Consider the following 27,719-nt stretch of genomic DNA (forward strand, 5'->3'; position numbering starts at 1 on the left):
ATTCCTTGTCCACCAGTAACGTCAGGCTATGTATGTGTAATGCTATTCTGATGGGAAGTGTTTTGTTTCACATAACATTTCATAACTGTAACAAATATGAAAACGTATGTTCATGTGATTGTCAAGTGTCAAAATGGTGATGATTGGCTGAGTGATTGATTAACATATATATTATACTATATATATTATACTATTTGGTTAATTGTTTGATTACTCTGTCAATATAATGTGACTGGGACATTTCACTGGCCAGACTTCATGGGACTGTGGATATAAAATCTAACAAATTACAGGACATAATTGCAGAAATGTCAGGTCACTAGTGTTTCCAATAACAATGTTGACCACATGTCAATATTTACATAATTAGTTAATTAACAGATCAATTGAACATACTGTAGGGAAAGGGTGCAAAGAAAGCCATTACAGGGGTCAATGTGGACCAACTTCTATTATACTGCTTGTGTTTAGGCTACAAGTTTAGGCTTCTTATCCATCTGCTTATTAACATGAGTAGTGGGCGGCAAGTAGCCTAGCAGTTAAGGGTCAGTAACCGAAAGGTTGCTGGTTTGGATCCCCAAGCCGGCTAGGTGAAAAATGTGCCCTTGAGCAAGGCACTTAACCTTAATTGTTACTGTAAGTCCCTCTGCATAAGATAGTCTGCTAAAATCTCAAATGTGTGCTACTGAGTAATCTTCCTGCACCTTGCCTGCTCTTTAGTGACCTAGTAGTGCTGTACTGGTAAGACTGCGGAAGGCACTTTGGCTGCGTTTAGACAGGCAGCCCAATTCTGGTATTTTTTTCACACATTTTGTCTGTTGACCAATCAGGTCAGCTCTGAAAAATATCTGTTGTGAAAGGATATCATGTGCTTTGGTCTAAAGACCAATTAGAGGGGAAAAGATCAAATCAAATCCAATTTTATTTGTCACATACACATGGTTAGCAGATGTTAGTGCGAGTGTAGCGAAATGCTTGTGCTTCTAGTTCCGACAATGCAGTAATAACCAACAAGTAATCTAGCTAACAATTAAAAAACTACTACCTTATAGACACAAGTGTAAGGGGATAAAGAATATGTACATAAAGATATATGAATGAGTGATGGTACAGAGCGGCATAGGCAAGATACAGTAGATGGTATTGAGTGCAGTATATACATATGAGATGAGTATGTAAACAAAGTGGCATAGTTAAAGTGGCTAGTGATACATGTATTACATAAGGATGCAGTCGATGATATAGAGTACAGTATATACGTATACATATGAGATGAATAATGTAGGGTATGTAAACATTATATTAGGTAGCATTGTTTAAAGTGGCTAGTGATATATTTTACATCATTTCCCATCAATTCCCATTATTAAAGTGGCTGGAGTTGAGTCAGTGTGTTGGCAGCAGCCACTCAATGTTAGTGGTGGCTGTTTAACAGTCTGATAGCCTTGAGATAGAAGCTGTTTTTCAGTCTCTCGGTCTCTCGGCCCCAGCTTTGATGCACCTGTACTGACCTCACCTTCTGGATGATAGCGGGGTGAACAGGCAGTGGCTCGGGTGGTTGTTGTCCTTGATGATCTTTATGGCCTTCCTGTTACATCGGGTGGTGTAGGTGTCCTGGAGGGCAGGTAGTTTGCCCCCAGTGATGCGTTGTGCAGACCTCACTACCCTCTGGAGAGCCTTACGGTTGTGGGCGGAGCAGTTGCCGTACCAGGCGGTGATACAGCCCGACAGGATACTCTCGATTGTGCATCTGTAGAAGTTTGTGAGTGCTTTTGGTGACAAGCCGAATTTCTTCAGCCTCCTGAGGTTGAAGAGGTGCTGCTGCGCCTTCTTCACGATGCTGTCTGTGTGGGTGGACCAATTCGGTTTGTCTGTGATGTGTACACCGAGGAACTTAAAACGTACTACCCTCTCCACTACTGTTCCATCGATGTGGATAGGGGGGTGTTCCCTCTGCTGTTTCCTGAAGTCCACAATCATCTCCTTAGTTTTGTTGACGTTGAGTGTGAGGTTATTTTCCTGACACCACACTCCGAGGGCCCTCACCTCCTCCCTGTAGGCCGTCTCGTCGTTGTTGGTAATCAAGCCTACCACTGTTGTGTCGTCCGCAAACTTGATGATTGAGTTGGAGGCGTGCGTGGCCACGCAGTCGTGGGTGAACAGGGAGTACAGGAGAGGGCTCAGAACGCACCCTTGTGGGGCCCCAGTGTTGAGGATCAGCGGGGTGGAGATGTTGTTGCCTACCCTCACCACCTGGGGGCGGCCCGTCAGGAAGTCCAGTACCCAGTTGCACAGGGTGGGGTCGAGACCCAGGGTCTCGAGCTTGGTGACAAGCTTGGAGGGCACTATGGTGTTAAATGCCGAGCTGTAGTCGATGAACAGCATTCTCACATAGGTATTCCTCTTGTCCAGATGGGTTAGGGCAGTGTGCAGTGTGGTTGAGATTGCATCGTCTGTGGACCTATTTGGGCAGTAAGCAAATTGGAGTGGGTCTAGGGTGTCAGGTAGGGTGGAGGTGATATGGTCCTTGACTAGTCTCTCAACGCACTTCATGATGACGGAAGTGAGTGCTACGGGGCGGTAGTCGTTTAGCTCAGTTACCTTAGCTTTCTTGGGAACAGGAACAATGGTGGCCCTCTTGAAGCATGTGGGAACAACAGACTGGGAGAGGGATTGATTTAATATGTCCGTAAACACACCAGCCAGCTGGTCTGCGCATGCTCTGAGGGCGCGGCTGGGAATGCCGTCTGGGCCTGCAGCCTTGCGAGGGCTGAAACGTTTAAATGTTTTCCTCACGTCGGCTGCAGTGAAGGACAGTCCGCATGTTTTAGTTGCGGGCAGTGTCAGTGGCACTGTATTGTCCTCAAAGCGGGCAAAAAAGTGATTTAGTCTGCCTGGGAGCAAAACATCCTGGTCCGTGACGGTGCTGGAATTGGTTTGCCTGTGTAAATGCAGCCTTTCAGTCCTAGATTCTGCAGGCACCCCAAAACTTAACTGTACAACTGTGCATCGTCATGGGGTCTCTCTCTATAATGACGAATCCATCATTTATAGCAGTTTGCAAACGTAAAACCAGGATTTAGTGTTGTTTGCAGAATTTGATGTTTACATGTCAACACATATATTTACAATGCAGCAAACAAGTAAACTCAGGTTTAGTACTATAATAGTATGGATTGGAAAAGGATGTACTACCTAAGATTGAATAAACTGAAATGGTTGTGTGCACAATTCTTAATCAAGTTAATGATCACCTAACCCTAACAGTGATATTTTTTTTTTACCAGAAAATTACGAGACATAACCAAAAGATCTGTAGTTTCAACATCAAATATAATTTTATTGAGTAATTTACCACTGTCAAATAGCTTTAAAAATGTCCCATTTAATGGATTTTGACATATTAGATACTATAACTCTGGCAGTTCTGTCTCTAGACTGTGTTAATTAATTCACAATGATGGATCTTAGTAATCCTGCCTTCAGAAATTCTCATTTGCATTGGTTTTTGTCTTTGCTGTCTCCCATTTAATGAACTAGTTAAAGAACAGTGCACTAATATCCTGTGCTGCTAACGTGGTGATGCTGGTGGGGATATGGCTGTGGCAAAGTAGAGGAGGAGAGGAGAGGGAGAGAGAAGGAGAGACAGACATAAGAAGTGATTTAGAGGACTATTTGCTCTGGCTTCCTTGTCAAGGTCTGAAAGAGACGTCATATTATCTCAATTCTCCTCACTGAGTAAGATGTGAAAACATTGAATATTAATCACGATATCATTATGATTTATTTAGTATGCATGTTTAATGAACCAGCTCCTCTGATGCTTGTGTTGCTGCTGTAGCATTCCTTAAAGTGCAATTCTGCCACTTTTCAACCTCATATTCATTATCTCTGCACCAAACCAGTGTCTATATATATTAAAACAGTGTGTATCTATGACCTGTGGTTAAAATGACAAGGTACTAAAATTTGAACTTGTAAAATGGGCCGTAAAACACATCTTTCTTATAGTCCCTCTTTCTTCATCTTTTTAGGATTTATAATTGCAATTTCCTGGCTTGATTCTAAACGTATGATGTTTAAATTGTATTTATTTTATTATAATTATTTTCGCCTATGTAGAGCTTTGCGGTAACACTAATGAAAAGCGCTATACAAAATACATGTATTATTGTTATATATTTTTTTAGACGGTTGTCTGTGACATCATCACAGGGTAGGTTTAAAAGTTAGAAAAACAATGAGTCTCTAGCCAGAGTGAGAATTTTAAAACTTTATATATTTTTTTCTACAAAACGTAGAAATGCACCGTTTTCACATGTGTAGACATTGGTATTGTGCTGGAGATCATGAAAATGAGGGTGAAAAATTGTGGATTCGATTTTATCTGAGCTAATATCTGCCCATCACTATCAGTGAGTGTCCAGTGTGTGAATCTCTTGCACTTGTCCTCATGGCTGGAGAATAACACACAGATGAGGCAAGATTACAACATAGAAATATATAGTAGCCATGATTTCCCCTAAAATACTCTCGACTGAAAAAAGTCTGATTGTAATTATGTGGATGTCATTTCAGTTCATTATTTTTTTGTGACTTAAAGCTACAATATGTAACTTTTTGGGTGACTGACCAAATTCACATAGACACGAGAGTCATAGATCTTTCATTCTCATTGAAATCAAGCCTAAGAAGCGGTAAATCTGTTTTATGTGCACTATTTCTATGCTTCCCGTTTTTCGGTTCCGTTTTTGCATATTTTACTGTTGGTTTTGTACACCAGCTTAAAATACAATATTTTTTGTTTATGGTAAAGATAAATAACATAGTGCATCTTCAACATAAATGCAGTCACACTCAAGACTATTGCATGGGCATGGTTGCATGGGCATGGTTACATGGTGCGTCACCAAACAGCGCCACCCAATGGAATATGTATCTGCCTTCTGCTGTTATCCATTATAAAATATTTTTCTTATAATCAGAAATAATATATTTACAACTTTACAAAATCATTTTTACAATACATACAATTCTATACAGTGCAATACTACACGTGTGGGCAGTTTCATTTAAAGTGTGATTACATGATCATAGATAGCACTGGTTTTGTGCACCATATGTCACAGTTATCATTGTGTGAGGGAGGGAGGGAGGGAGGGAGGGAGAGGGAGGGAGGGAGGGAGGGAGGAGGGAGGGAGGGAGGAGAGAGAGGGAGGGGAGGGGGAGGGAGGGGGAGGGAGGGAGGGAGGGAGGGAGGGAGGGAGGGAGGGAGGGAGGGAGGGAGGGAGGGAGGGAGGGAGGGAGGGAGGGGAGGGAGGGAGGGAGGGAGGGAGGGAGGGAGGGAGGGAGGGAGGGAGGGAGGGAGAGAGAGAGAGAGAGCGAGGGAGGGGAGGGAGGGAGGAGAGAGAGAGAGAGAGAGAGAGAGAGAGAGAGAGAGAGAGAGAGAGAGGGAGGGAGAGGGAGGGAGGGAGGGAGAGAGAGAGAGGAGAGAGAGAGAGAGAGAGAGAGAGAGGGAGGGAGGGAGGGAGTGAGGGAGAGAGGGAGAGAGAGAGAGAGGGAGGGAGGGAGGGAGGGAGGGAGGGAGGGAGGGAGGGAGGGAGGGAGGGGGAGGGAGGGAGGGAGGGAGGGAGGGAGGGAGGGAGGAGGAGGGAGGGAGGGAGGGAGGGAGGGAGGGAGGGAGGGAGGGAGGGAGGGGGAGGGAGGGAGGGAAAGAGATGGTGAAGTAAAGAGAGAAAGATTAAGGGACAGAGACAGGTAGAGAGAAAGAGACAGACAGAGAGGTAAAAGAGTAAATAGGGAGGTAGAGCGTTTGCGTTGTGGTCTGAATAATACATTTTTTCTGAAGATAATATGATACGTTTCATCAACGTTGATTTGTAGAACAAGTTGGTCCTCAATGCATGATACATAAGCAGTGCTTAATATTCTGACATTCATGTGCATTCAACCCACAAATCTTAACATTTGCTTGCTACAACATGTATTCTTCACAACACAACAGCAGTTCACCTGCCTGCTGCTATCAAGTGTAATGACAGACCTTTACAGGACTATTCCTACAGTAGTCCTCACATAGTACAACTGTGTTCTGTAAACCTGTGGCACTCCAGTTGAGCATACAGGAAGACCTATACAGCTCATTGCCCTCATTGTCACAGATGCCATATTTTCTTCAACAACTGCAACCATCTGCACTCGTTGCACCTCTGCCCATGCCAGGATATTCACCAGAACCGCTCCAACATTTACTCAGGCTCGGTTACAGAGATGCAACAATCTGCCTTGCTTTACAGTGGGCACTGTGGTTGTGTTTCAGCCGTAGTAAGTTTCTACTGTAGTTCATTACAGTGGCAGAACCATGGTCGACGCCAAAGAGGAGAGACTTCATATGAGCAGATGAGGCCGTGACCTCAGGACGGGGTCGTGGCAAGGTCACCTTGGTACGATGTAACCATATGGCTTCTGCAGACACAGAGAGCCGTGATTGGGTAGTGGGTGGCTATGGTAGTGCTCCACTAGGGCTGACAGGGAGGGAAATGTCATCTCTAACTCCAGGAACAGCCGGGAGTCCTAAACCATAAACAAACACAATGAAATGAACATCAAACAAGACAGAGATAGTACTGGAATCCTCCGTTGTAATATTGATTTTGTCAGACAATAGACCTGGTAGACAGAGAAGGTAAAGACAGTGGTTCTGACCTCCTCAAAGAGCCTGTAGTTTCTGGCCTTGCACACACTCACATCCCACACCACCAGCACCTGATTCAATGAGAACAAATGTACATTATTCACTAAACCAGTTTTCTTTCAATTATCACTGTGTGATGTGTGGTGAATGCATTGTTTATGCATCACAGCATGTGTTGGTGCGAAAAGCACCTGAAACCCTACCACTTCAAAGAGTATCTAAACAATCCCCTCCTCACCACAACACCCCAGACTTTGCTGATAGCTACATTATTGAGGAAAGTGTATTCCCTATGCCGGTGATATGTAGCTGTCCCACCTAGCTACCTTAAGATGAATGCACTAACAGTAAGTCACTCGGGATAAGAGCTACTGCTAAATGACTAAAATGTAAATGTAAATGCATGGTGTACCTTTGATGTTTTTGTTCCTGAGTTCCTGAAGCAGTAGAGACCGTCCTGCGGTGTTCTGGAGCTTTCCTTAAATAACCTGCAATTAAAGCACATTAATAATACATCAGTCAGACTGCAGTCAGACATGTGTTCTGCTCTTCTCTCGTGAGAAAACAGAGACCTGATTTTCAGGAAGTGGTCGAGCACACTGTGATGAAACACTTGTGGGCGCTTAAGACCATTACACAAAAATGAACAGTGTATTCAACAAAAATTCAGTACAGAAATAACTAAGTGTGTCTTACTTTTCAACACTGCTTGTTTCTGTTGTGTCCAGGAACACAGAATCTGGTAATTGCATCTGAGGTCAAGAACAATGTGTGAAAAGAAAACAACAACAAACACATTAGAAGGATAGAATTACATCAGCAGGGCAAAACTATTCTATAGTACACTGATCAATGAGACTAATCTGTAGTACACTGATCAATGAGACTAATCTGTAGTACACTGATCAATGAGACTAATCTGTAGTACACTGATCAATGAGACTAATCTGTAGTACACTGATCAATGAGACTAATCTGTAGTACACTGATGAATGAGACTAATCTGTAGTACACTGATCAATGAGACTAATCTGTAGTACACTGATCAATGAGACTAATCTGTAGTACACTGATGAATGAGACTAATCTGTAGTACACTGATGAATGAGACTAATCTGTAGTACACTGATCAATGAGACTAATCTGTAGTACACTGATCAATGAGACTAATCTGTAGTACACTGATCAATGAGACTAATCTGTAGTACACTGATGAATGAGACTAATCTGTAGTACACTGATCAATGAGACTAATCTGTAGTACACTGATCAATGAGACTAATCTGTAGTACAATGAATGAGACTAATCTGTAGTACACTGATCAATGAGACTAATCTGTAGTACACTGATCAATGAGACTAATCACACTGATCAATGAGACTAATCTGTAGTACACTGATCAATGAGACTAATCTGTAGTACACTGATCAATGAGACTAATCTGTAGTACACTGATCAATGAGACTAATCTGTAGTACACTGATAAATGAGACTAATCTGTAGTACACTGATCAATGAGACTAATCTGTAGTACACTGATCAATGAGACTAATCTGTAGTACACTGATCAATGAGACTAATCTGTAGTACACTGTAAATGAGACTAATCTGAGTACACATGAATGAGACTAATCTGTAGTACACTGATCAATGAGACTAATCTGTAGTACACTGATCAATGAGACTAATCTGTAGTACACTGATGAATGAGACTAATCTGTAGTACACTGATGAATGAGACTAATCTGTAGTACACTGATCAATGAGACTAATCTGTAGTACACTGATCAATGAGACTAATCTGTAGTACACTGATCAATGAGACTAATCTGTAGTACACTGATCAATGAGACTAATCTGTAGTACACTGATCAATGAGACTAATCTGTAGTACACTGATCAATGAGACTAATCTGTAGTACACTGATCAATGAGACTAATCTGTAGTACACTGATCAATGAGACTAATCTGTAGTACACTGATCAATGAGACTAATCTGTAGTACACTGATCAATGAGACTAATCTGTAGTACACTGATCAATGAGACTAATCTGTAGTACACTGATCAATGAGACTAATCTGTAGTACACTGATGAATGAGACTAATCTGTAGTACACTGATGAATGAGACTAATCTGTAGTACACTGATCAATGAGACTAATCTGTAGTACACTGATCAATGAGACTAATCTGTAGTACACTGATGAATGAGACTAATCTGTAGTACACTGATGAATGAGACTAATCTGTAGTACACTGATCAATGAGACTAATCTGTAGTACACTGATCAATGAGACTAATCTGTAGTACACTGATCAATGAGACTAATCTGTAGTACACTGATCAATGAGACTAATCTGTAGTACACTGATCAATGAGACTAATCTGTAGTACACTGATCAATGAGACTAATCTGTAGTACACTGATCAATGAGACTAATCTGTAGTACACTGATCAATGAGACTAATCTGTAGTACACTGACAATGAGACACTCATCAATGAGACTAATCTGTAGTACACTGATCAATGAGACTAATCTGTAGTACACTGATCAATGAGACTAATCTGTAGTACACTGATCAATGAGACTAATCTGTAGTACACTGATCAATGAGACTAATCTGTAGTACACTGATCAATGATCAATGAGACTAATCTGTAGTACACTGATCAATGAGACTAATCTGTAGTACACTGATCAATGAGACTAATCTGTAGTACACTGATCAATGAGACTAATCTGTAGTACACTGATCAATGAGACTAATCTGTAGTACACTGATCAATGAGACTAATCTGTAGTACACTGATCAATGAGACTAATCTGTAGTACACTGATCAATGAGACTAATCTGTAGTACACTGATCAATGAGACTAATCTGTAGTACACTGATCAATGAGACTAATCTGTAGTACACTGATCAATGAGACTAATCTGTAGTACACTGATCAATGAGACTAATCTGTAGTACACTGATCAATGAGACTAATCTGTAGTACACTGATCAATGAGACTAATCTGTAGTACACTGATCAATGAGACTAATCTGTAGTACACTGATCAATGAGACTAATCTGTAGTACACTGATCAATGAGACTAATCTGTAGTACACTGATCAATGAGACTAATCTGTAGTACACTGATCAATGAGACTAATCTGTAGTACACTGATCAATGAGACTAATCTACACTGATCAATGAGACTAATCTGTAGTACACTGATCAATGAGACTAATCTGTAGTACACTGATCAATGAGACTAATCTGTAGTACACTGATCAATGAGACTAATCTGTAGTACACTGATCAATGAGACTAATCTGTAGTACACTGATCAATGAGACTAATCTGTAGTACACTGATCAATGAGACTAATCTATAGTACACTGATCAATGAGACTAATCTATAGTAAACTGATCAATGAAACTAATCTGTAGTACACTGATCAATGAGACTAATCTGTAGTACACTGATCAATGAGACTAATCTATAGTACACTGATCAATGAGACTAATCTGTAGTACACTGATCAATGAGACTAATCTGTAGTACACTGATCAATGAGACTAATCTGTAGTACACTGATCAATGAGACTAATCTGTAGTACACTGATCAATGAGACTAATCTGTAGTACACTGATCAATGAGACTAATCTGTAGTACACTGATCAATGAGACTAATCTATAGTACACTGATCAATGAGCTAATATATAGTAAACAGATCAATGAAACTAATCTGTAGTACACTGATCAATGAGACTAATCTGTAGTACACTGATCAATGAGACTAATCTATAGTACACTGATCAATGAGACTAATCTGTAGTACACTGATCAATGAGACTAATCTGTAGTACACTGATCAATGAGACTAATCTGTAGTACACTGATCAATGAGACTAATCTGTAGTACACTGATCAATGAGACTAATCTGTAGTACACTGATCAATGAGACTAATCTGTAGTACACTGATCAATGAGACTAATCTGTAGTACACTGATCAATGAGACTAATCTGTAGTACACTGATCAATGAGACTAATCTGTGAGACTACACTGATCAATGAGACTAATCTGTAGTACACTGATCAATGAGACTAATCTGTAGTACACTGATCAATGAGACTAATCTGTAGTACACTGATCAATGAGACTAATCTGTAGTACACTGATCAATGAGACTAATCTATAGTACACTGATCAATGAGCTAATATATAGTAAACAGATCAATGAAACTAATCTGTAGTACACTGATCAATGAGACTAATCTGACACTGATCAATGAGACTAATCTATAGTACACTGATCAATGAGACTAATCTGTAGTACACTGATCAATGAGACTAATCTGTAGTACACTGATCAATGAGACTAATCTGTAGTACACTGATCAATGAGACTAATCTGTAGTACACTGATCAATGAGACTAATCTGTAGTACACTGATCAATGAGACTAATCTGTAGTACACTGATCAATGAGACTAATCTATAGTACACTGATCAATGAGCTAATATATAGTAAACAGATCAATGAAACTAATCTGTAGTACACTGATCAATGAGACTAATCTGTAGTACACTGATCAATGAGACTAATCTATAGTACACTGATCAATGAGACTAATCTGTAGTACACTGATCAATGAGACTAATCTGTAGTACACTGATCAATGAGACTAATCTGTAGTACACTGATCAATGAGACTAATCTGTAGTACACTGATCAATGAGACTAATCTGTAGTACACTGATCAATGAGACTAATCTGTAGTACACTGATCAATGAGACTAATCTGTAGTACACTGATCAATGAGACTAATCTGTAGTACACTGATCAATGAGACTAATCTGTAGTACACTGATCAATGAGACTAATCTGTAGTACACTGATCAATGAGACTAATCTGTAGTACACTGATCAATGAGACTAATCTGTAGTACACTGATCAATGAAACTAATCTGTAGTACACTGATCAATGAGACTAATCTGTAGTACACTGATCAATGAGACTAATCTGTAGTACACTGATCAATGAAACTAATCTGTAGTACACTGATCAATGAGACTAATCTGTAGTACACTGATCAATGAGACTAATCTGTAGTACACTGATCAATGAAACTAATCTGTAGTACACTGATCAATGAGACTAATCTGTAGTACACTGATCAATGAGACTACTAGAGTTGTAGACGATGGAGAACCTGGTGGCAGGTAGTCTAGCGGTTAAATCAAATCAAATCAAATGTATTTGTCACATACACATGGTTAGCAGATGTTAATGCGAGTGTAGCGAAATGCTTGTGCTTCTAGTTCCCACAATGCAGTAATAACCAACGAGTAATCTAACCTAACAATTCCAAAACTACTACCTTATATACACAAGTGTAAAGGGATAAAGAATATGTACATAAAGATTTATGAATGAGTGATGGTACAGAACGGCATAGGCAAGATGCAGTAGATTGTATCGAGTACAGTATATACACATGAGATGAGTAATGTAGAGTATGTAAACAAAAGTGGCATGGTTGGGCCAGTAATTGAAAGGTCGCTGGTTCGAATCGACTGGGTGAAAAATGTGTCTGTGCCCTTGAGCAATGTACTTAAACCTAGTCGTTCTGGTTAAAAGTGTCTACTAAATTACTTGTATGCAAAAATGTAAATGAGAATATAGAGAGAGGGTGCTTACATTCTCATAGTCTTCATCAGAGTCATAGTTAGTGTCCTTGGATGGATCCCTGCTCTTTCTTAAAGAGACAGGCACCTCGTCCACTGGGGTCCGGAAGCTTTGTCCATCTGGAGAAGATCTTCTGAGAAGAAAGAGGGTGTTTTAAACTGTGCTGCATTTGTGTGTTGTAAAATATAACAATCTTGAAATCAAATTATAGTTCAACAGAGCAAAAAGTAAAGTTTTCGTCTATGAAAGGAAACAGGGATTACCTGTATCTGTAGGAAACTGAAAGGAGACACTTACTGTGCTGACCCTCCAGGTGGTTTAGGCTTGGCCGCAGGACATGGAAGTTTGGGTACCAGGGGTGGTTTGTACAGTCCAGGCTTGGTGTGGTTCAGTGCTGGCAAGGCCTGTGGTGGGAGATCTGGAGTTGGTCTGGAGCTGAGGCAGTAGTTTGGCATGCCTGGAATTTGACTGGGTTTGTTGCCACGAAAACCCGGTGGACTAGGGCTGGAGTGCAGCACCATCTTCCTTTCCAGGTCGCTGCAGATGATCAGGGTGGCGGGAGACTGCATGGTCACTGGAACAGGGGGCATCCTGTCTTTATGTTTCCCCCCAGCTATGGTGGAGATTGACATCTGCCCCATCATTGCCTGCTTCTTTAGGTTGGCCATGGGAGGGGGAGGGGGGATCGGGCTCTTAGGACTCCATGCACTCCTCTCTGGGCTAGGCTTGAGGTGGATGGGGGGAAGTTGAGGGGGGCCCTTATTTGGGATGTTCTTGTGTCCATGGTGGTTGTGGCTGACCTCACCGAGCTTGGGTGGAGGTAAGGGCGCTGGCGGTTTCTTTGGAAGGGGGCTGGTGGGGCTCCTGACGGGGCCGAGCACAGGAGGGGGGAGACCTTTGCAGAATCCTGACATGGACTCTTGTCTGAGCTGGCATGGGACTGGAGGAGGTGGGTAGGATGGTGGTGGAACGGTTGGCCTTCCTTCAATAGCAGCATAATACGATAGTCAGAGACAGAAAAAAACTGGAAAACGGGCATTTGTCATACAGTAAATCACTGACAAAAATATATGATTCTAAATGATTTCAGCATAGTTATCATTTAGCCATAAAAGATGGGGCCATTAGTTTGAATTGTGATGACATGCCAATCCCATCAAGGGCAGTTTATCACAGTTATAGCACCAGCCACATCAAAGACAGCATCAAACTCAAAGACATGTACTACTCTGTTGGCCTACCTGTAGGTGTTGGTGGGCTATCTGGTTTTTCATAGTCATCCTCATCGTCGTCTTCATCCTCTAACATGTAATCTAGACATGAAAATTACATCATTGTTAGTGCACAGAGTTAATTGTATGAAACAAGTGTTGTGAAACTGAGCCATATTGCTTCAGAAGTGAGTAGTATGTCTTACTGCCTTCTGGGTCATCTATGGTATGGGTTATGTCCATGGGGCGCTCGATCGATCCATAGAAGCTGTCTGCATCAGATTCGGAGTCACTATGGCAACAGAGTATTATTATTGTCTACTAAGGACAAAGGGAGGACTAAATTAATCACCTTGCATTTAATACATTCACTAATCATGTATTCACTGACTCCATGCATACTTGTTATAACACAGCAAGAGCTTACACTGTATATTAATCTAGAAGATAAAACCTACAGGCTCAGAAAGTCAATCAGAGCATGCAGCCAAACTGTCTACTATTTATCAGAAAAAGGAAGTAACCACAGATGATATGATTGTGTGAAGGAAGGGTTGTGTTGACTTACCTTGAAACATGTGAATCCCTTCTGTCATTGTAGTGATCAATTTCTTTCCGCAGATTTCGCATCCATTTCTTTCAGTAGACAAAAATAAATCGGTATTACATTGTGATTAATACATTTACATTTGACATTTTATTCATTTCACAGATGCTCTTATCCAGAGCAAATGAGTGGATTCGGCTATTTCACCAGATCAGTTGCTGAAAGGTGTATAAAATCGAGCACACAACCATGCAATCTCCATAGACAAATATTGGCATTAGAATAGCCTCGCTGAAGAGCTCAGTGACTTTCAATGTGGCACCATCATTAGATGCCACCTCAGTTCATCTAATTTCTGAACTGCTAGAGCTGCCCCCCGGACAACTGTAAGTGCTGTTATTGTGAAGTGAAACATCTAGGAGCAACAACGGCTCAGCCGCAAAGTGGTAGGCCACACAAGCTCACACAAGCTCAACCTGTCCTCAGTTGTAACACTCACAACTGGGTTCCAAACTGCCTCTGGAAGCAGTGTCAGCACAACTGTTCTTTGGGAGCTTCATGAAATGGATTTCCATGGCCAAGCAGCCATGGAATATATATAGTGATGACTCACGCTTCACCATCTGGCAATCCGACGGACAAATCTGTGTTTGGCGGATGCCAGGAGAACGCTACATGCCCCAATGCATAGTGCCAACTATAAAGTTTGGTGGAGGAGGAATAATGGTCTGGGGCTGTTTATGTTTCAGGCTAGGCCCCTTAGTTCTAGTGAAGGGAAATCTTCACGCTACAGGGTACAATGACATTCAAAACAATTCTGCAATTCCAACTTTGTGGCAATAGTTTGGGGAAGGCCCTTTCCTGTTTCAGCATGACAATGGCCACGTGCACAATTCGAGGTCCATACAGAAATGGTTTGTTGAGATCAGTGATGAATAACTTGACTTGCCTGATGAATAAATAACTTACCTCAACCCCATTGAAGGGGGGACCAACTCCATATTAATGCCCATTATTTGGAATGAGATGTTCGACTAGCAGCTGTCCACATACTTTTGGTCATGTAGTGTGTATATACAGTGGGGAGAACAAGTATTTGATAACCTGCAAAATCGGCAGTGTTTCCTACTTACAAAGCATGTAGAGGTCTGTCATTTTTATCATAGGTTACACTTCAACTGTGAGAGACGGAATCTAAAACAAAAATCCAGAAAATCACATTGTATTTTTTAGTAATTAATTTTCATTTTATTGCATGACATAACTATTTGATACATCAGAAAAGCAGACCTTAATATTTGGTACAGAAACCTTTGTTTGCAATTACAGAGATCATACGTTTCCTGTAGTTCTTGACCAGGTTTGCACACACTGCAGCAGGGATTTTGGCCCACTCCTCCATACAGACCTTCTCCAGATCCTTCAGGTTTCGGGGCTATCGCTGGGCAATACGGACTTTCAGCTCCCTCCAAAGATTTTCTATTGGGTTCAGGTCTGGAGACTGGCTAGGCGACTCCAGGACCTTGAGATGCTTCTTACGGAGCCACTCCTTAGTTGCCCTGGCTGTGTGTTTCGGGTTGTTGTCATGCTGGAACACCCAGCCACGACCCATCTCCAATGCTCTTACTCAGGGAAGGAGGTTGTTGGCCAAGATCTCGCGTTACATGGCCCCATCCATCCTCCCCTCAATACGGTGCAGTCGTCCTGTCCCCTTTACAGAAAAGCATCCCCAAAGAATGATGTTTCCACCTCCATGCTTCACGGTTGGGATGGTGTTCCTGGGGTTGTACTCAATCCTTTTTCTTCCTCCAAACACGGCGAGTGGAATTTAGACCAAAAATATATTTTTTTGTCTCATCAGACCACATGACCTCCCATTCCTCCTCTGGATCATGCAGATGGTCATTGGCAAACTTCAGACGGGCCAGGACATGCGCTGGCTTGAGCAGGGGGACCTTGCGTGCGCTGCAGGATTTTAATCAATGACGGCGTAGTGTGTTACTAATGGTTTTCTTTGAGACTGTGGTCCCAGCTCTCTTCAGGTCATTGACCAGGTCCTGCCGTGTAGTTCTGGGCTGATCCCTCACCTTCCTCATGATCATTGATGCCCCACGAATTGAGAACTTGTATGGAGCCCCAGACCGAGGGTGATTGACCGTCATCTTGAACTTCTTCCATTTTCTAATAATTGTGCCAACAGTTGTTGCCTTCTCACCAAGCTGCTTGCCTATTGTCCTGTAGCCCATCCCAGCCTTGTGCAGGTCTACAATTTTATCCCTGATGTCCTTACACAGATCTCTGGTCTTGGCCATTGTGGAGAGGTTGGAGTCTGTTTGATTGAGTATGTGGACATGTGTCTTTTATACAAGTAACGAGTTCAAACAGGTGCAGTTGATACCGGTAACGAGTGGAGAACAGGATCGCTTCTTAAAGAAAAACTTCTTACTGGTTGGTAGGTGATCAAATACTTATGTCATGCAATAAAAGGCAAATTAATTACTTAAAAATCATAAAATGTTATTTTCTGAATTTTTGTTTTAGATTCCGTCTCTCACATTTGAAGTGTACCTATAATTAAAATTACAGACCTCTACATGCTTTGTAAGTAGGAAAACCTGCAAAATCGGCAGTGTATCAAATACTTGTTCTCCCCACTGTATATATATATATATATATATATATATATATATAAACACACACACACACACACACACACACACACACACACACACACACACACACACACACACACACACACACACACACACACACACACACACACACACACACACACACACACACACATATATATATATACAGTACCAGTCAAAAGTTTGAACACATCTACTTATTCAAGGCTTTTAAGTCTCATTTTTACTCTTTTCTAGATTGTAGAATAATAGTGAAGACCTCAAAACTATGAAATAACACATATGGAATCATGTAGAAAGCAAAAAAGCGTTAAACAAATCAAAATATATTTTAGATTCTTCAAAGTACATGGCAGTTGTAACCCAAAAAAATTATATTTGGACTCATCAGACCCCAGGACAGATTTCCATTGTCCATTGCTCGTGTTCTTTGGGCCAAGTCTCTTCTTATTATTGGTGTCCTTTAGTAGTGGTTTCTTTGCAGCAATTCCACCATGAAGGCCTGATTCTCGCAGTCTCCTCTGAACATTTGATGTTGCGATGTGCCTGTTACTTAAACTCTGTGAAGTATTTATTTGGGCTGCAATCTGAGGTGCAGTTAACTCTAATGAACGTATTCTCTACAGCAGAGGTAACTCTGGATCTTCCATTCCTGTGGCGGTCCTCGTGAGAGACGGTTTCATCATAGCGCTTGATGGTTTTCGCGACTGCACTTGAAGAAACTTTCAAAGTTCTTGACATTCTCCCGATTGACTGACCTTCATGTCTTAAAGTAATGATGTTGTTTCTCGTTGCTTATTTGAGCTGTTTTTGACATAATATGTACTTGGTCTTTTACCAAATGGGTCTGTCTTCTGTATACCACCCCTACCTTGTCACAACACAACTGATTGGCTCCAAAGCATTAAGAAGGAAAGAAATTCCACAAATGAACTTTTAATAAGGCACACCTGTTAATTTAAATGCATTCCAGGTGACTACCTCGTGAAGCTGGTTGAGAGAATGCCAAGAGTGTGAAAGCTGTCATCAAGGCAAAGGGTGTCTACTTTGAAGAATCTCAAATCTCAAATATATTTTGATTTGTTTAACACTTTTTTGGTTACTACATGATTCCATGTGTTATTTCATAGTTTTGATGTCTTCACTATTATTCTGCAATGTAGAAAATAATACAAATAAAGAAAACCCTTGAATGAGTAGGTGTGTCCAAACTTTTGACTGGTACACACACACACACATATATATATATATATTTATGTGTGTGTAAATAATTAATTATATATGTACTGTTACTAGGAATGTGAAAGGTTCTTAATCTGTATGTAGTGCCCCTCACCCTTCTCTCATCCTCACTGGCTGCTGAGAAGTACCAGGTACGGTGCTTCTTACTGAAGTGGACAATTTTGAAGGGAAACACGTTACTGGAGGTGGTCTCTTCTGCTGCCCTCATCACCCTGCCAACGAGAGGAATAGAAACTGAAACCACACATTAAAGAACACTACATAAGTAGCTTACATTTATGAAACAAATACAGTATACACTGAGTGCACAAAACATTAAGAACACCTGCTCTTTCCATGACAGACTGACCAGGTGAATCCAGGTGAAAGCTATGATCTCTTATTGATGCCATTTGTTAAATCCACTTCAATCAGTGTAGATGAAGGGGAAGAGACAGGTTAAAGATGGTTTCTTAAGCCTTGAGACAACTGAGACATGGATCGTGTAAGTGGGCCGTTCAGAGAGTGAATGGGCAAGACAAAAGATTTAAGTGCCTTTGAATGAGGTATGGTAGTAGGTGCCAGCCTGTTTGTGTAAATAACTGCAACACTCCTCCATTTTTCATGTTCAATAGTTTCCCGTGTGTATAAATAATGGTTCACCACCCAAAGGACATCCAGCAAACTTGGCAACTGTGGGACGCATCGGAGTGGGGGGGCTGCAACTCAATATTAGAAAGGTGTTCTTAATGTTTTGTACACTCAGGGTATATACATAAAGTACAAGCCCCCTCACTCTGACCAATCCAATTTTCACATTTTGTCGGTGAAACCTTCTGGCAACTGTGTCATTGGTTTATTAATGTATTACCGTTTTCATCACATAATTGCTGTAATAACATCATGCCTCCTATGTCACATACAGTATGCTGTGTGAGCTGAACAGGCCTGGCCATGTTTCAGTGTGCTAGAGCTGCACAGCTGTATTAAAGCTCTATTTATACTCAGCCTCAGCAGGGAGAGGAGACTCCAGACATGTAATTACACAGTTACACAGTTACCACCATGGAATTGCAGCATACCTCTATAGGGAAGGACTCGTTCGAGGGAGGAACTCAATGAAAACACCACAGGGTATGATAGAGCCTACTTCAATAGCCACTTTAACTTTCCAAATGTCAAACAAATATGGAAAAGAGATGGTTGAACATTGCCGTCTCCATTATTGTCTTGTGACTTGATGTATGAATTGATATGACGAGTGTTTGGTAATCGTAAGCAAAACCTCTAAAACCTTTATAGAGATGATCTCATTCTACAGGAAGTGGCACATCAAGAGTCCAGTTAGTATGTGAGTAGAGTCCAGTGAGTATGTGGGTAGGATCCAGTGAGTGTGTGGGTAGAGTCCAGTGAGTGTGTGGGTAGAGTCCAGTGAGTGTGTGGGTAGAGTCCAGTAAGTATGTGAGTAGAGTCCAGTGAGTGTGTGGGTAGAGTCCAGTGAGTGTGTGGGTAGAGTCCAGTGAGTGTGTGGGTAGAGTCCAGTGAGTATGTGAGTAGAGTCCAGTGAGTGTGTGGGTAGAGTCCAGTGAGTGTGTGGGTAGAGTCCAGTGAGTATGTGAGTAGAGTCCAGTGAGTGTGTGGGTAGAGTCCAGTGAGTATGTGGGTAGGATCCAGTGAGTGTGTGGGTAGAGTCCAGTGAATGTGTGGGTAGAGTCCAGTGAGTGTGTGGGTAGAGTCCAGTAAGTATGTGAGTAGAGTCCAGTGAGTGTGTGGGTAGAGTCCAGTGAGTGTGTGGGTAGAGTCCAGTGAGTGTGTGGGTAGAGTCCAGTAAGTATGTGAGTAGAGTCCAGTGAGTATGTGGGTAGAGTCCAGTGAGTGTGTGGGTAGAGTCCAGTGAGTATGTGAGTAGATTCCAGTGAGTGTGTCGGTAGAGTCCATTAAGTACGTGGGTAGAGTCCAGTGAGTATGTGAGTAGAGTCCAGTGAGTGTGTGGGTAGAGTCCAGTAAGTATGTGGGTAGAGTCCAGTGAGTGTGTGGGTAGAGTCCAGTAAGTATGTGAGTAGAGTCCAGTGAGTGTGTGGGTAGAGTCCAGTGAGTGTGTGGGTAGAGTCCAGTGAGTGTGTGGGTAGAGACCAGGGATTGTGTGGGTAGAGTCCAGTGAGTGTGTGGGTAGAGTCCAGTGAGTGTGTGGGTAGAGTCCAGTGAGTATGTGGGTAGAGTCCAGTGAGTATGTGGGTAGAGTCCAGTGAGTGTGTGGGTAGAGTCCAGTAAGTGTGTGGGTAGAGTCCAGTGAGTGTGTGGGTAGAGTCCAGTGAGTATGTGGGTAGAGTCCAGTTAGTATGTGAGTAGAGTCCAGTAAGTGTGTGGGTAGAGTCCAGTGAGTGTGTGGGTAGAGTCCAGTGAGTATGTGGGTAGAGTCCAGTGAGTATGTGGGTAGAGTCCAGTAAGTGTGTGGGTAGAGTCCAGTGAGTGTGTGGGTAGAGTCCAGTGAGTATGTGGGTAGAGTCCAGTAAGTGTGTGGGTAGAGTCGAGTAAGTGTGCATAGAGCCGGTGCAACAGAGTCAGTGCAAATAATAAGGGGGTCAATGCAAATACTCAGGGTAACCATGTGATTAACTGTTCAGCAGTCTTATGGCTTGGGGGTAGAAGCTGTTCAGGAACCATTTGGTCCCAGATGTGGTGCTCCAGTCTATGACCTGGGTGGCTGGAGTCTTTTAAAATTCTTAGGGCCTTCCTCTGACACCGCCTTGTATAGAAGTCCTGGATGGCAGGGAGCCCAGTGATGTTGCGCCTTGAGGTCTGTAGCGCCTCTGTAGCGCCTTGAGGTCTGATGCCAAGCAGTTGCCATACCAAGCAGTAATGCAGCCAGTCAAGATGCTCTCAATGGTGCAGCTGTAGAACTTTTGTAGGATCTGAGGGCCCATGCCAAATCTTTTCAGCCTCTTGAGGGGGAAGAGATGTTGTTGTGCCCTCTTCACGACTGTGTTGGTGTGTTTGGACCATGATAGGACCTTAGTGATGTGGACACCGAGGAATTAGAAGCTCTCGGCCCGCTCCACTACAGCCCTATCGATGTGAATGGGGACGTGCTCGGCCCCTAGTTCACGATCAGCTCCTTTGTCTTGCTGACGTTGAGGGAGAGGTTGTTGTCCTGGCACCACTGCCAAGTCTCTGACCTCCTCCCTATAGGCTGTCTCATCGTCGTCGGTGATCAGGCCTACCACCATTGTGTCCTCTGCAAACTTAATGATGGTGTTGGAGTCGTGCGTAGCCACGCAGTCAAAGGGTAAACAGGGAGTACAGGAGAGGACTAAGCACGCACCCATGGGGGGTACCCGTGTTGAGGGTCAGCGTTGCGGATGTGTTGTTGCTTACCCTCACCACCTGGGGTGTCGGCCTGTCATGAAGTCCAGGATCCAGTGGCAGAGGGAGCTGTTCAGTCCCAGGGTCCTTCGCTTAGTTATGAGCTTGGAGGGCACTATGATATTGAATGCTGAGCTATAGTCAATGAACAGCATTCTGACGTAGGTGTTCCTTTTGTCCAGGTGGGAAAGAACAGCACATTGAGAAATGCTTTCATTATCAGCAGACTTTCTCATCTCATCAGGATTTCTCAGCATAACAAACTAATTGCAACTGACAATACCAGCTGTATTTAAACATGAATAATCACATGTAGGCCTATGTGAGAATGCCAACATGTTTTGCCGAGCCTATTCAAATTCATGTACTTTTGTGCATAAAGACGGACACAATAGTGAACACTGACCTGTTGTAGCCATTGAGAGAGAAAGCTCCTTGCGGTGCAGGACTGGTGCTGCTCTTGAAGTAATACACACATCCCTTGTGGATGATTAAGTAGCGAAGAGGCCCTGTAAGATTGCAGAAGGAAAGAAAACACAAAGAAAGGTCTCACAAATAAGCCAGGCGTAAAAGCAAATATGTTCTTCCTAATTTGATGAATCTCCAACCCTGCTCCAGGACTGGTGAAATAAATGTTGTGTTGAGATGAAAGTATGCAATGCCACTCATCTCAGACCTTTTGTCAGAGTCCCTTGGTACAGTAAACATTAATGAGCCATGTAATGTATGTATGTATGTATGTATGTATGTATGTATGTATGTATGTATGTATGTATGTATGTATGTATGTATGTATGTATGTATGTATGTATGTATGTATGTATGTATGTATGTATGTATGTATGTATGTATGTATGCATGTCTGCATGTATGTAATGTTTGTATGTATGTATGTAATGTTATGTACTGTAGGGCTACTCACACTTCATAAGGCTGAACTGGCTCCCTCCTTTCTTGTGCACATACCCAGAGTGGCACACACCCCCTGGCATGGTGAGCAGGTTCTGGGCCCCGATGGCCCTCATGGGGATGGGCCAGGAGATCTCTGCTGAAGTCATGTTTCTGAGGGTACAAAGAGGGAGAAATAACACATCATACACCACAGTACATATCACAGAGCTGGTAGTGGGCTGAACGTATGGGTTCGTAGATGTTAATTTAAATGGACATTTCTGAGATGCAACGCTAAATTATTCTCTCAGCAGCTGCATTGTTCAATAAGACCAGAGTGAACTCTGAATCTGATTGTACAAAAACAGCAACACATCATGAGCAAGAAGCACTTGAAAACTTGAGGATTCAGACCATATCAACACAAACATAAAATAAACATATCATAACGGCTCAGTCCTAGAAAACATCTTACATATCCTGACCCAGCAACTTTCTCTCCACTTCAAACTCACAAGACAGCAAACATTTCACTGCAATTTGTATTCATTAAGTTCCATCAACCATGACACCACATCAATCCTACATAGATATAGAAACAAAGAAACAAGCACCCCAGCCAATAGGTCTGCCACCCAATCTAAACCATAGTCATAATGCCTGGGAAACGTGCCCCATCAGCAGCTTACCTCCTGCTCATTCGTCTCCTGATGGTCTGAACTGCTGAGCTCTTCCTGAGGAGATCCATGAATAAACCCAATGAGAGAACCACACCACTCTGACTCTGTTAACTTCTAAATCAGACTGAGACAGAGAGAGGGCGCGCTAAGGCAGACTCAGAGAGACACACACCACACTCTCCTCTAAATCTCTAAAACCCTAATACAGACGGAAAACCTACAGTCTCAAATCTTGACCCTGAACCGGACAAACGGACAGGAAACTAGACGTTTCCCCTGGAATGTGCCTCATGCCCTTTCAGAGCTGTTGATTGCACCCTGTGTTGTGTGCTTCCTGCCTTGCCGCCCACTGTGCCTTCCTTGCCTTTCCTTGCCCTGACGATGTCTGCCTGCCTTCTGGGAGGGAGTACAGGGAAACCAGCAGCCTCCAGACCCACAAGGACAAATATACTAGCAAGGGAGCACCAGAGGAGGGGAGAGGGGCTTCCGTTGACATCCAAGGGACGGGTGCAGGGGCGCAAGATCTGACTGTTAGATAAGGATGGAAATGAGGCATGGGGAATCTGCATCTCTCCCCAGAGTCAGTCAGGGGTAATCTGCATCTCTCCCCAGAGTCAGTCAGGGGTAATTTAACTCTCTACAGGAGGAAACAGCCAGGCAGGGAGATTCAATAAGGATGCAGGAATGTAGTTTAGTCTGATTTGTGGATTAGGCCAGAGAAGAAAAGTATGAACTATTTCTGCAACTGCTTTCATGTTTAAATGTGTTTATGCAACGTATCTTAAGCATCTAAATTGAACTGTGACGAGGCAAGCAGATTGACGTTGGACTCAGTTGGGTGGACTCAGTTGGGTGGACTCAGTTGGGTGGACTCAGTTGGGTGGCTTGGTCATTTCTGACCTGTTTGTGGCCTCTGCTTCAAGGGGACTTGAAAGGACAACGGCAGCATTTATCTGTCCTGCAGCCACCTTTTGATGTTTGTGTTGTTTCCACTGGGAAGCGATAACCACTGTTCAAAAGGCATGCATGGTGTGGGACCGACGGACAGATTCATTCCACCAACCTAACTGCATGTTCTGGCTATTTTTGGTGTTGGGATACTTGTGGTTTTAAAGGGGAAAGAGAGATTCAATTAGGAACTTTACTCTCTGATTAACAATGGAGGACTGCATGAACAGAATGGTCTCTTTGTGTGAAGAATAATTTCCATTACACCTAACTCATTGCAGTTAACCACATCTTATATATAATAAGTGAAGAAATGCATTATCAGAGCTATGGCGTATTACAATATTCAGATGTATTTGTCGTCAGTAATAATCAACAAAACAAACTTAATAAAAGGGATACTTTAGCATGCTAGCAGATACCCATAGACTTTCAGTCAATGCGCTAATGCTTGTAAGCATTGGCTCGCAAAACTACCTTTGGCTTCCTTCATACTGGACACAGATACATAAAAATGGTATCCACAAGTTCATCTGACTCTGGGGGAAAATCTCAAAGTATCCCTTTATAGGGTCCAAATCCACAGTCACCTTGAATGGGTTCTGAACTCTCTAACCTCACTGCTTAGTGAGACAGAAATGCTAATTAGGATTAGAGAACTCTTTTTTTGCCAGGAACTCAGATGTAAACAGGAGTGGCAAGTATAAAATACCAGGTAATTATTCAAACCTACTTCCTACTGCTGCCTGGAATAATCTACCGACAAACTACTCAACACAACCCCTGTTTCTAGAGGAAAAAAGAAATGAAACTGTTTTTAAAAAATACAGTGTGAACGATTCACAGTGTGCTCTCACCCATGCAACTATGATTTTGCCCTTTTCATGAAAGTGTTTGGTAGACTTTACACTACTCCTTCCTTCCTGATCTACACATTCAAATGGAAACAACCACAAAGGTGTTGGGAAAACACATTCTCTGAATGACTACTCAGCATAACAGGGACAGCGAGCGAAAGATCAGCATCATTAGCTGTATTGGTGAATGCACCAATTTGTAAGTCGCTCTGGATAAGAGCGTCTGCTAAATTACTTAAATGTAAATGTAAATGTCATAACCTTTGACATACATTTCCCATCACAATATTGCCAAGTTCAACCTCATGATTATATCTCTTGATTTGCAGATGTCTGCTCAGTTGTTAGTGAAAAAACTAATAGCAGTTGGTTCCACCACAGTCGGAAGAACGTTGATGAGCATAGTCTCACAGGTGTACAACACTCACAGCTGTTGGACAGTCTAAAGGTGTAGGCCTTCTCCACAGAGGAAGTGGAATAAGCAAGGCCATGTAGGGAACATGATGACTTTCTGTTCTAAAGGATCCAATGAAGGTGTTTTTATCTCAATATCAAATAATTTTTGGGTAACTATTAAGTACTTTACTGTGATTGTTTTCAAATGAAATGGTCAAAAAGAAACTAAAATATAAACAATAATATTGCTAGGACCGTCTGGGAATGTTCTGAGTGGGGAGGGGAAAACAGAAGAAAATACTGTTATTGGCAGAGACGTTTGGAACTCTTTCTTATTGGTGAGGACACCAGGCAGGCCTGAAATTCCATCCCACCAAAACAGGTTGAACTTTCAGGCGGTCTTTTCAAAACAGATCTTACACTAAAAGGGCATTATCATCATTTTCACAGTATTATTCCAACCTCATAGTGTGGAAATATATATAAAACAAAGGACAATTACATTGACAACACTGGGCCTTTAAAAATATAAAAATTCACAGGTGAATGGGTTTCTGTTCCCCTGGTCAACAAAGTTTCCGACTAAACATAGTATGTGCATTTCTTTCAGCATTCACTCATGGTAGGCCACCCAGTAGCAGCAACAACCTCATTCTGCTTTTTGGGGGAGCTTGGCTTTCCCCCGCATCACTTCCTGTCACCTAATATGAGCATGGCCTCTCTACAGGAAGTAGACAGGACTTCACACAGTTGAATAATATGAGGAAAGAAAGAGGGAGGCAGTGCGTGCCCAAAATAATAAATACTGTAGAAAAGCATCAACATGACAAAACAAGCACCAGCTCCTCTCATTAGAGATTCAGGACTAAGAGCTTTAGTTTAGATTTAGAACTAAGAACTTTAGTTTAGATTCAGGACTAAGAGCTTTAGTTTAGATTCAGGACTAAGAGCTTTAGTTTAGATTCAGGACTAAGAGCTTCAGTTTAGATTCTGGACTAAGAGCTTTAGTTTAGATTCTGGACTAAGAGCTTTAGTTTAGGGGATGCGTCCCTTTTACTTTCCTGAATATGTTCATCACAATCAGAGAGTAACACAGTGATCAAGTAAAAGTGTGTGTTCACGAATGGGAGTGCCCTTGAGCGCAAATTAGTTTCCTGTAAACAGGATTTTCAATATGACTGTATTTAAACAGTTGCAAACACCTTTGCTTTATAACTCCCAATAAAATAAGCTGTTCAGCAGTTCAATTGATGACATATCAGTGTTTGTTGACCATCATACAGTCATTGGTGAGAAAGATTGATAGTTGAAACCATGATAGCCATCCTCTTCCACACTGGTAGGGCTACTTGTCATGAATGATCTCACTGGCACCTGACTTCAAGTCTTTCTCTTTCACTGCATCACCAAATATACAAAAACTGAGTAAGTAGGAAAGTCTTATGCCTCATACTTACATGAAATCCCGTTCCCAACACATTCTCACGCTGGGCTTGCTCCCAATGGCAAACAACTTCTTTTTTCTCACTGACACAGCCATGGGTGGTGCAAGGCAGTCCTCGCTACCATGTTATTTCCGACAGGTTGAGCAGACAGACGGACGTACAGAAGACAGGGACAGATAGACAGAGTGTGCTACTGTACTGATAAATAGAGATAGATACTCCTGGTAGAGCCTGGTGGGGCTGTCCGTCTGAGGTGCTGCCTGAATGCTGAGACCCAGCGGCACATTTCCGGAGGGCCTCGTCTTGCGGCCCACTATCCATATTGGCTGACGTGACTGAGAAGCTACTTCCTGCTCTCTGAGGCGGAGCGGCTGATTGGACGACGCCCTCATACATTCAGCCTCTCAGCCCACAGGGCCACAGACAGTGTGCTGGCTGTTGGAGGGACTTTCCACCCTCCAGTACCATGGAACAATGAAAAGGATCACACCGTCACGGACAAATATCCCAAGAGTGCCACTATGACCTATAGGCAGAACACCATGTATTCTACATTCTACATGTATTCTGTATTCTACAATGTGCATCCAAATCACGTGCATCTGAGAGTAATACAGTATATCAACCATGTGTAATACATAAAAAATGGTTATTACACATTAATACCACAAACTACTTTCTTACTTTCTAGTGTCCTTTGATCAACATCCTATGTGTAGACCAAATATCAAAGCTTGCTAAAGGACATAGCTGGTAGCACAGGAGGTTAGCGTATGGTATTAGCATGGCCTCTCATAAATGATCCATGAGTACTAAACAATAACAATTCACAGATTTGAAATATACAGCACAAGAAAAAAACCCTGTTCATAGATCTATCCATTAAACAGACTATTAACACTATCAGCAGCTAAATTGTGTTTATTTGAATATTGTGCTTACCCATTGAGTCCTGCAGAAGTAAACTGCTCTCTCTTCTTAACATTAATGATTTGCAGTGAACACAAGGCCACTTCCTGCACTTATTTAGAACCATCAAGTACACTGGTACCCTCCCATTTACAACTTGAAGGCTAAGCATGTACACAAGCCAGAACACTTGAAACAACTTGTCA

General features: G+C 42.2%; 1 protein-coding gene across 5 annotated transcripts; it reads right to left on the reverse strand.

Moving 5' to 3' along the window:
- Window positions 1–5,702: 5,702 nt before the first annotated feature.
- sh3bp2 (SH3-domain binding protein 2) lies at window positions 5,703–27,663 on the reverse strand. 5 transcript variants are annotated; one of them, XM_035782884.2, is made up of 13 exons: window positions 27,547–27,663; window positions 22,310–22,449; window positions 21,794–21,896; window positions 18,140–18,257; window positions 14,174–14,241; window positions 13,812–13,897; window positions 13,636–13,707; window positions 12,692–13,376; window positions 12,407–12,527; window positions 7,391–7,446; window positions 7,107–7,182; window positions 6,706–6,765; window positions 5,703–6,573 (listed from the first exon to the last, which is right to left on the reverse strand). In XM_035782884.2, exons 2-13 carry the CDS (start codon window positions 22,443–22,445, stop codon window positions 6,436–6,438), a joined length of 1,719 nt encoding a protein of 572 aa, XP_035638777.1. In that variant the 5' UTR covers window positions 22,446–22,449; window positions 27,547–27,663; the 3' UTR covers window positions 5,703–6,435. The 5 variants fall into 5 exon arrangements, with proteins under 5 accessions (XP_035638777.1, XP_035638775.1, XP_035638774.1 ...); XM_035782882.2 differs by lacking the exon at window positions 27,547–27,663 and adding an exon at window positions 26,617–27,533 and having other exon boundaries at window positions 12,407–12,524; XM_035782881.2 differs by lacking the exon at window positions 27,547–27,663 and adding an exon at window positions 26,617–27,533.
- Window positions 27,664–27,719: the final 56 nt, after the last annotated feature.

Source organism: Oncorhynchus keta, chromosome 12 (genome assembly GCF_023373465.1).
Source record: "Oncorhynchus keta strain PuntledgeMale-10-30-2019 chromosome 12, Oket_V2, whole genome shotgun sequence".
Taxonomy (NCBI): Eukaryota; Metazoa; Chordata; class Actinopteri; order Salmoniformes; family Salmonidae; genus Oncorhynchus; species Oncorhynchus keta.